We start from the raw sequence: 10759 nt of genomic DNA, 5'->3' as shown, positions 1-10759 counted from the left end.
TGAAGAATATCAGTCTCCTGCAAAGATTTCAGAACTCACTTGTAACAAAGAGTTACTCAGGTCTGTAAGATACAAATATTCATGTAGCAATGAGAACTGAAACCCTTGTAATAGGACATAGGCAATCCACTGATAGATATTACACAAGGAAGGTCTAGAAATCTGGCTGATAGAGGGCTGTTGAATGATACAGCAATATTGGAAAATAGCTAAACAAGTACTGAATACTATTTACCAAGCTGTGAAGTGAAGCCCAACAATCAGATTCTGCTGTTTTAATTAACTTGTAGCCATTTTTGGTCAAACATGTGTAGAGATTTATCTCTGTCCTGTCAAGGGCATGTCACAGTGACCTTTAAGGAGCCTAAATCACTGCAGTCTGTCAGTCATTTTAAGGATGAATTAGCCAAAAATGCCTAAATTATCACTAAACTCATGTTCCTACATTCTTTATTGGGTGATTAGACTAAACTACAGTTTGAATAGGCTACGTGAGGAAGACTAGTGGTCTGTTCCTCAAAGACATTGCTTTCTGCTTTAGATCTTAAAGGCCAACTTTGGTACCTGAAAACACACACAAAACTTTAATAATTCAGTATGTCTGTGTTTATATGCTCATTCAGTACTTTCCCCAGCTTTTATGCTAACTTTTATAATAATATTGCCCAAAGGATTTTGCAATGTACAGTGAATTTTTTATTAGGATGTTGAGCTGGCGTACTTCTGTTAACAAGTGCATTTAGAATAAATGCTTTAGACCTTATAGTAACATTAAACTTGCCCTTTTAAAGTAAAAACTGAGTATGCTCTTTAAAGATGTAAAGTTGTTAATGATGACTTCAAGCATTTAAAAAAAATAATTTATTTGTATGGCTTTTATAAATGAATATTAAAATTTAAACTCCTTTTGTTGACCCAGTGTGTCATAATATATGTGTTTCATTAACTTCCTGGAAAGCAATTTAATCTAAAACAGTTGTACCAAAAAGTCAAATATTTTCTTAGGAAAACTGCACCTAGAGAAAATGCTACTTTTTTTAACACTGTCAGAGCTATGCAAGGATAGGGCAGTCTGGTTAGTAATGCACTAGCGAGTTTAATTCAATTGCCACTGGTCTAGGACTAAGTATTTGCCATTCCCTTAGTACTAAGAGATGTCCCTATGCTACTTAAATGCATCTTAATTTAACTGTAGCACATATCTGTAACTTGCTATGGCAATGAAAGATACCCCCAGATAGTTTGTAACAGCCATAAAAGCTATGATTTTATAATTCAAAAACTAAATTAATCACTCTTCTCTTATACAAGATACCAGTGACAGTTAAAATCACAGCCTCATCAAGGAATTAACTAATAATGTGCCAATAGCTCTCGTGTCTGTGAGTCAGTCACCTTAGAGCAGAAAAATAAACAGCAACTGTTTATGGTTAGAAGAAACATGCTGTCCTTGTCACATGCTAATGAACCTTGAAAGGACTTTGACATAACCAGATCAGTCTTTACTTGTCCACAAGCAAAGCATGAGAAGTATTGAATAATTCTTGTTGCAAACAGCAAGAAGAGGCTAACAGGCTTTGTACAGTCATTTAACTCTGATCCATTGGTAACTTTGGACTGCTAGTGCAGAAATGCCTAAAAAAATTATTATCTGCTAATAAAATTTCAAAGGGATAAAACGTATGTAAGGCTAAAGTTTTTCTCTTGTCCCCTTGCCTGTATTATTGCTATTTATCCTGAGCATGAGCATTCTACCACAAGTTCTAAAGGACTTCTACCAGCAGTTCTCAATTCAACCCATTGCTTTCCAAAGCTCAGGAAACAGCAGCAAGGGTTTTCACACTTTGATCTAAAGTACAAAAGTTTCCCAACACACATACCTGTCCAGTTTTCTGCTTTCTATTGTCTTTATTCTGGTAAGTTACCTGGCTTGAGACCAGCATTATACAATTACAAAACTGCTGGGTCATCTCAATTTATTGCAGGAGATGCATTTATGTTTGCATCCTACTCCTACAGGAGAAAACTGCTTCAACAGTAATATGAAGAGGCAAAAAAACCTCCCCATAAAGGAGAAGTGTCTAAAATACTAATGTCCGGCTTACTTTTTCAAATTAGAACAAAGACATGGGGACACCTGCCTACCAGTGCTGGGTCCTGGGCTGGAATTAGGCACTTAAAAGGGTGACATATTAACAAGCCATCTGCTGTCCTGCACACCCCTTATTTCTATGCAGGGAGGTAGGAGAGAAATGTAAATACAGATGAACACCTGAAGCTGAGCTCTGCAGGGTGATAAATAAGGGCTCAAAGGAGATGCTCTGAGCACAGTTCCCCATCCAGATCTGTCTGTGCTCAAGCCAGCTCTGACCCAAGCTGTCTGGCCTGGGACCAGGCTGCTGAGACACTTGCTGGAGGTGCACCCATTCCTGGCCACGTCCCTGCAGATCTGGAACCCAGTCAGACTGACCTGGCATCCTGGCTTGATCTCAGCCCTGCCTCATCTCTGTGACTTGCCTGGCAAGCCACCCCCTGCTGGCAGAGCCTGGCTGTGGCCACTGGCCCAGCTCTGTGCCTCCTGCTCACGCAGCACAAGGTCACTGCCCTGCCTGTTCTGCTGGGACAAGCGAGGAGGGAAGGAAAACAACAGGATGTGACCCTCCTGCCAAGGTGCTACCCTGATACTCAGAGAATTCTGAGCAACTTCAGGGTCTTACCAATCTAATGCACCAGCCCTCTTGCTTCCATCTCTCTCAGTACCAGGCACCAAAGAAAAAAGGTTGAAGAAATCGAAGCTCAGGATCTGTGCAAAAAGGGACATAAATTAAATGTGACCAGAAAAGGGATACATTACCAATGATTTGTATCTTCCAGGATATTTTTCTATGGGAGGTTTATATTTAGAATGATTTCAAGCATTAAGGGAATCAGCTGAGGACAAAGACTGATCAAATAAGCCCTTCAGTCTTTAAATAAACTTTCATATAGTATTTTCTAAATCTTGATTATCCTCTCAAAAAACAAAACAAAAAATAAACAAAAACAAAAACCAAACAAACAAAAACCCAAAACAAACAACCAAAACCCAAAACTCAAACTAAAAAAAGTCAATATAATACTTGTCTGAATATGTAGTCTGTATGTTTTTGTGCTCTCCACCTCCCTCCCAGTTCAGATTTTTATATTTACAAATTACTAGATTCAGGGATACAATAGATACTTACACAATTCATGCTTACAAATATATCCTCACACCCTGCAGGAAAGGCACCAAACTGTATCAATCCAGATGAACAATTAGAGACAAAATAAGCTATGTAGAACACAAAAGTTTGCAATAATAATTTCTTAGTTTATTTGAAATAAGTTTTTAATTAAGCTGTGCCTACAATTCAGCATTACCTAATAAAGCATATTTTTGATTTATGAGTAGTAATCTGTAAAAGTGAAATGAATGACATACAGCTGAGCTTACAAGTGATTGCAAGGCATGGGTATGCATTTATTGCATTACAGCAGAGCCTCGACAGCTGGCTCCGTGGTTGTGTTTTGTGGGACCAGGTTCTAACACACAGTGCTGGGAGAACAAACTCCCTGACTGACAAACACTCTGAATGGATAAAAAGGGAGATGGAACATCATAAACACATTTATTCTGTTAATTACTGGTGACAAATCGGCAACTCCTCTCCCCTGCTTTTAGAGGTACACACGATTTTGGAAGGACAAGTCAGATGCATTTAAGTTTCAATCCTGCAACTGTCTGAATGCAAGGGCCAGGAGGTCTTTGCTGGCACTAAGTTTCAGGACCAGAAGTTAAAATAATGCTACACTCGTATTTTCTTGCTTGCTTTCAGTGCAGAAAATGTTAAGACAAATCCCATGACAAGGGCTCTCTATGTCGGTCCTTTAAAAACACAACCCACGTGCATTATAGGATATGAAAAATACAATGCACAGGTGGCAGTGCCTTTTCCACTTATGTACAGCACATTTAGGCAGTTGCATTTTTGGGCTTCTCAGTCATGTGTCTTCAAGTCACTTGATGCAGATTTATGGCTTAATAGGTTTTTCCATCATCTGCAATCCAATCCGTCCAACCATCAGTAAACTGTGGAACAAAATAGTTGTTATAAAAAGAGGGAGGAGGAGGCAAAAATCCCATAAAAAACAAGAAGGAAGAAAACATTGACATAATTTCATTTAGCTGAACACCACCACAAGATTTCATTTTTCACAGAACTTACTATGTTACATTTTTAAAACAATATAATCCACAAATACACTAAATAAAATGTATATTCAATAACACAGACAAGAACAAAGGACAGGTGGTTACCTGGCACCAGCAATTATCCCGGGCATTGCCTTTTTGGAGTTGTAAAATCTCATTCCCATAACAGTAGACAAGGTGCCAGATGCCACTGTTGAAAAGAAGCCCAGTCAGAACCATTTGACACAGAAATGCCAGTGCAGCATTGCCACACTCAGACACTGAGCAGCACCAACCAAACAGACCTACATGGACAGACAGGAATGCCTCCCTCTGGGAATAAACAATTTGATTTTCTTCAGCATCAAAGCTGTCATTACAAGCTTCTCAGCAGCTTTGGTAAGCATGCTTCACTGGTCACCAGAAGCAAGGAGATCTCACCAGGCTTAAGACCATGGTCTGATCACCCACAAACTCTAATCCTCTGAACAGGTCACTAGCTCTCCCTCAACCCTTACTTGCAAAAGAATGATTGAATTCCCTCAAACACAGGCAGGCTTAAAACTGCCAGAAAGCTGGGATGTTGACAGTATTCACTATGTGGGAGGTAAATATTATTTATACTTCCCATTTCTCTGGGACATTCTGAACTGGAAAGTGGCAGTAAATACTACAACTGGAAAGAAAACAACCCCACTTGAAAATATGATTAGAAACCAGAAAGCAATCCAAAGGATCAAACTGAAAGAGCAATTGACATCTTAGACATTACTGCAAATTATTTTATCTCTAAATGTAGAAAAGGAATCCCATCAACATTCACATGAAATTTACAGGGCAATTGTTTCTTTGAAGAAGAAAGGCAGGTGAAAGTGACGTATACCTTTTTCCAAAGGCTCAAGTTTGTTTGCATCTGACAGGGTAAAAAGTATTCTAGAGATATTCTGTCAAGGTTCCATTTCTGCATTTCTACCCTTGATGTACTGGGACCAACTTACAGCTCTGCAGGAGCCACAGCTGCACATTGCAAGGAGGGCTGAAGAGGGAGGGAGGGAGAGCTGTACTAGACTGTGACACAGCACTGCTTTCTAGAGGTCTATTTGAAAACACTCCAGGCACTACATCAGGATATACAAAAACTGCTCGCCCCTCTTCCATGACACTGCCTAAAAACCTGTGCCAGAGATGCACAGCCACTCCCATAGCATGCCAGAGTGGAAGGACAGTTCACAAATGGAAATTGTGCTTTACATTGAGCTGCATTTTACGTTTCATTCCTTATTGACAAAGTTGGTCCTCTACAATGGCTTCACAGAGCCTTTCAGCACATTAGTCCTACTGGTTTAAAATAGTGTTAAATCACTGTAAAGCTAAACTATCATAACACTAGTAACACTAGGGAGTAGTTACAGAACTAGCAGGATCCCCAAGAACTCATCTAGGATACCCTAGTGCCTAAAGGCACAATCAGTTCCTGATAGTGGTTTAACCAGATATTACACTCTTGCAGCTAAGGAACTCCCTGAGTTCACCTGAGTGCTTCATAATACTTTCCACAGTGATTTCATCTTTCTCCTTCCCCTGAAGAGTTAACTGCAAGCTTAACACCCACAACTTCTTGTAAGCTCTACTGAAAACAATCAGAATAGATCACTGCCTCTTTTCTTCAACATACTGTTTCTTCCAGAGTGTATGATGCATTAGAACATGTACTGCTCCTCTGAGATGCTTGTGCAAACCAGGGTTCCCTAAGGCCACATACCACCTGCCACACTGCTGTCACTGTTGCAAAAATAGTGCTTATTCCACCACCACAGGCTAAAAACGCTGCTTCACAACCAAAAATTTTCCATGTATGTTTCCTGCACCTAATGTGTTGGTGTAACACATTATCTAATCTGGCAAAGGAGACAAGTATTTCTCACAAACTCTGGATTCACACTGGACAATCCAGGTGTGCGACCCAGGTATTGTGCTCTCACACAAATACCTCCTGGCTGCGGGCAGGGGGTCCTGCCACCACATACAACATTTGTAGAGGTACAACGGCACAGAGCGGCTGAAACATGCTAGGGAAAAAAAAGCTTACTGTTCCCACCGCTACCAGTAACACCGAGTACTCGGCTGCCGAGCAAACTTACCGAGGGAAAGCCACACATTCTTTGGATCTTTGGACTGCTGGTACGCGCCTAGTCCCGCTAAGCCGCCGAACAGAAGACCGGCAGCTAGAGACGGGACGCTGCCTTGAATAAAAAATAAAGCAGTCAGCGGAAGAACACGCGCAGAGCCAGCCCGCACTTTCCCGTACTAGTAAATCCACAAAACCAATCTAAACACAGCATTAGGATGAGGGGCTTGGGGAGGTTTTTTAACACACCCCCGCGAGCACCGTTTCGTTGCACTTGTTTGGTGGCAGCAAGGACCGAGCGGGACTTGCGGTGTCACCGCCGGCAGCGGCCCCGGAGCGGAGCGGGGCGGGGCGGAAGGGAGCTGAGCGGGGGCTGCCTGCAAGCACGACCGGGACACGGACGGCCACGGCCACCAGCACCCACCTGCCTTGGCGTAACCCACGACACCGCCCGCCGCCACCAGCGCCGCGTAGCCGAATCCCAGCCAGTCGTACTCCATCTGCGGGCAGCCGCGGAAACCGCGCACAGCAGCGCAGCGCAGCGCCGACCTTGGGCCGCCCTCCCGGGGCCGCCTCTCACAGCTCCCGCCCCGCCCCGGGGCCGCCTCACGGAGCTCCCGCCCCGCCCCGGGGCCGCCTCACAGAGCTCCCGCCCCGCCCCGCCCCGTCCCGCCCTACCCCGGGGCCGCCTCACGGAGCTCCCGCCCCGCCCCGGAACGGTGCCCGGGGAGGGCCCGCGGTGGCGGCGGCGCAGTGGCGGTGCTGTCTCGGTCCCGGGAGGATTTGCTTGATTGACTGCCCATCAGTAACGCAGTTTTCCGACTTTTCCAGGTCAGAAATGAAGCAGAAAACGCTCACCTCCCCTTTTCTTCCCAGGCTCGCCATCACCCCGCACTGCCAGAGGTGAGAAGTGGAGGTTGCGGTCGGTCCATAGCGCCGCTCCTGCGCTGCTGCTCCCTCCTCGCACTCGTGCCGTGCCCTAGCGTGGGGTCTGTGAAAAATGCGTATTTTATGATTGGCTTTTCGCAAATATTAAAATGAGTATTATATGTGTTATGTTAGAAAGTTATGGTGTATTAATTTTTTTAGTAGTGTGTTAAGTTAGTTTGAGGTTATAACATAATGTTAAAATAGGAGCTATGCTATGTAAGATACATTTTTTAAAGAAAGGACTCGCAGCGAGATAGCAGCCACAGGACACCTAAATGTTTCAGAGAAAGAGAAGTTATTGCTCTCTTAGCAGAAGAAACGAACTTCTTGCCGCCTTGCTCAGCCATGAAGACACCGTTAGGATTAAGAGGAAGAAGTTGATGCTGACCAGACAGAATCCTTTGTTTGAATGGAATTTATGCATCATGTATGAGGTGTATGAATATGCAACCAGCTATTGTTTTTAAGGGTTAATCCTCTGTTAACGTGGGTCCTTTTTCAGGCTTGTTTTGCCCAGAAAAAGGTACCTGGATATCTGTAACTCTTTGTTTTTATTGTCTCATATTGTCCCAATCCAAATTGTCCAAATTGTTATTACCCAAAAGGTTCTCGTTCCTCTCTCCAGCTGGTGATGCTGTTGTGCAGTAAGTTCTTTCCACTTCTTAAATACCTTATCACAGAAGTGCCACCACTGTTCTCATGAGTTCGGCCTTTGCTCCTGCACCTGGAACACCTCCTGTCCTCCTTCTTCACTGACCTTCCTGTCTGCAGGGCTGTTCCTCACAAAAGGTTCTCATTCCTCTCTCCAGCTGGTGATGCTGTTGTGCAGTAAGTTCTTTACACTTCTTAAATACCTTATCACAGAGGTGCCACCACTGTTGTCATGAGTTCGGCCTTTGCCAGCCGCGGGTCTGTCCTGGAGCTGGCTTACTGTGCCCAACATGAGGGTTGGTCCTGGTGCCTCCTCTCAGAAGCCAACCTTGCCCTGGAAGCCCAATCCAGATGTCAAAAGAAGGCATCTGGATTCCTTGGCAGCTCTGCTGAGGACGCCACACACATGGTGGTGTTGTGGTTGGTGGTGCTACAGGGCACAACCCCCAGCACCACATGGAGCAGCCTGCCCAGCACGGCACTGGATGCAGGCCTTTGTCCTGAAGGCAGGCTTGCTAACTGGTGCCCTGTGCCAATTCACTCACTGAGACGGGTGTTACCATCTTTCATTCCAGTTTGCACAAAGTAGAGAGCTTGGTCTGCTCACTTATCATCAATACTTTACATTATGTATACATTTTAACAAACTGATTGCACTATTTATACATTTTAACAAACTAATGCAGAATCATTCATTGGTAACATAACTTTTCTATAATTGGTACTTGACCCCCTGTTTATTTGCTAGTTATATCTCTCACTTCCCATGTGAATCAGTCCACAGGTGCTGCTCTCTCCATTTTAGTTTAAGCACCTAATCAAATCAGGTAGAAAGGTTTGGTGTTACCTACTTAATGCCATTGTTTTGCCTTAAGGGCCTGTTTCTAGGCCTATTTCTAATGCCTGTTTCCAGCCTCTTCAGATGCCCCTCACAAGAATGACATTCACACACCAGCCAATTGTTAAACATTCTTACATTCTTAGTGAGCCTTCATGTCCACATAGCAAACCCCCACCGTGCTGGCACTCACCAGCCATGAGACAGCAGGATTTGCTAGGCTAAGACCTCTTCTTGGATGACCCTCTGTTACCAAAGGTCTGAATCTTCCCTGGATTCCTAGAGTGTGAGAGGATGGAGATGGAAAACAAAGCCATAGCTAGAGGGTGGTACTGTGAATCTGAAGCAATAAAAATTGGTCTTTGTTTAAATCCATTGAGAATGATTTGCAGAGGGTCATCAAAAGTGCCCCTCTGCTTTGGAGTAATGCCAGTAAACCTTTTTTTAAGCATTATGTCAAGCTGTTAATTAGATGTTTGTATGATCACAGGCAGCTTCCTGGTGAAAGTTGAGGGTGTTGATCTATGCCTGCACATCACAATGTAACACCTTATCATTATTTTGAGACCATCCTTCATTGTGTTTGCAGCACTTTCTCTCATTGTTTGGTGCTGCTGATGTCACTGCTGACCTCACAGCTCACATAAATCAGAATCTTTGATGCTTTAACTGAATTAGAAACCAGAGACTGACTCAGAAGCCAGTGAGCAGACAATCCTACTGACTACTTCAGTTTTATGCCTCTTGTGGCTACGCTGTGATTTATTCATGGGCGCCAATGCTTCAGCCTTGCATTTGTGGGTTTCAAAATAATGGGTTTGTGGTAGCTGTGTACTCACAAATTATGTGAGACAAGGTTTGAAGGATAAGGCAGAGGAATTGAAACAGCCAACAGAGGAATGGGATATGCAAGAGAGAAAACCAAACGAGACTGTAAGCTCACTAAAGTGTGCTTGGATTTTTGTTCTGCATCTGTGGGTGCCTCTGGAAGTGTTCCAGATCACGCAAGGTGGGGGCCTTATCTAATGAATGAAAGTCCTGCCCATGGCAGGGATGTTGGAACTAGATCATCTTTGGGGTCCCTTCCTACCTAAACCATTCTATAATACTATGATTCTACATACACATTCCTTTAATTACTAAAGTGAAGTTGGATTCTTTGGTAAACATCTGGGGGGCGGTTTTGGTTTTTTGTTGTGTTTGGGTTTTGGCTTTTGTTTGGTTTTCTTTTGCTCTGCCATATTTATACAAGACAAAGGATGTACAGATACAGGAGCCCAAGCTCTCTCTGTGGAGGTGCACCACAGCTGCTGAACTGAATCAGTGCTGTCACTGTTGTGCAGGGGAGTCTAATCTTCCTTAATATCCTTCCTAGTTTTTCATCTCCAGTTTTTCCCCTCCAGTTTTTCATCTTTCCCTGTCTTTTACTGCTATTTCGAATCAACACCAGTATGGTAAGCTCTCACTGGTTTCAATGCACTTCTTCAGTTTGGCTACCACAAATCATTGTTTTGTCTCTTGTACAGTGAATATCTTTATTGTTCTTTCTACCAAAAAAAAAAAAAAAGAAAGAAAGACCGAAGATGAAGCAGGTGTTGCAAAAATCAGTCACACCATGAAAAAAGATGAATTTACTTACAGAAAAGCATAATCTGGATTAGCATTCATGAAAACAAAACAAAACAAAATTTTTAAAAATAACCTTAAATAACATATGGACAGAAATCTGTGATGTTTTTCTGGATTCTTACCTGAATAGGTAATATAACCCATAATGTATTTGTTTACCCATAAAATATCTGTATTTCTTCAGGTTCAGAGTGCTATCTGCCATTATATCCATCAATTTCAAACTCCCAAGCTCATTGCTTCTGCTGCTGACATTTTGCTATTCACTTCTGGAGTCTGAACAACGAAATGAGATGTTGTTTGTACTCTGGGCTACTTTAAATACTCACACAAAATGGTGAGAACAGCTTTATTTTATTTGGGATTTTTC

The 10759-nt window shown here is 42.9% G+C and overlaps 2 protein-coding genes across 2 annotated transcripts in view; both read right to left on the bottom strand.

Annotated features, from left to right (window-relative positions):
* Nucleotides 1-3323: 3323 nt before the first annotated feature.
* On the bottom strand, nt 3324-6952 carry LOC311158141 (transmembrane protein 14C-like). The gene is made up of 4 exons (XM_084213325.1): nt 6766-6952; nt 6355-6456; nt 4340-4424; nt 3324-4111 (listed from the first exon to the last, which is right to left on the bottom strand). The coding sequence occupies exons 1-4, from the start codon at nt 6839-6841 to the stop codon at nt 4054-4056; spliced, it is 321 nt and encodes a 106-aa protein (XP_084069451.1). The 5' UTR covers nt 6842-6952; the 3' UTR covers nt 3324-4053.
* A 79-nt stretch (nt 6953-7031) lies between these two features.
* GCNT2 (glucosaminyl (N-acetyl) transferase 2 (I blood group)) overlaps nt 7032-10759 on the bottom strand; it is a gene marked incomplete at both ends in the record, with an annotated part of 29570 nt that continues 25842 nt past the window's right edge. The window contains 1 exon segment of the mRNA XM_084206582.1: nt 7032-7332. Within this exon segment, the coding sequence (XP_084062708.1) occupies nt 7032-7332 (301 nt within the window).

This window comes from Fringilla coelebs (genome assembly GCF_963513975.1).
Source record: "Fringilla coelebs genome assembly, chromosome: 1".
NCBI lineage: Eukaryota > Metazoa > Chordata > Aves > Passeriformes > Fringillidae > Fringilla > Fringilla coelebs.
Note: the sequence above shows the minus strand (reverse complement) of the source record. Positions and strands in the feature narration are given on the sequence as shown.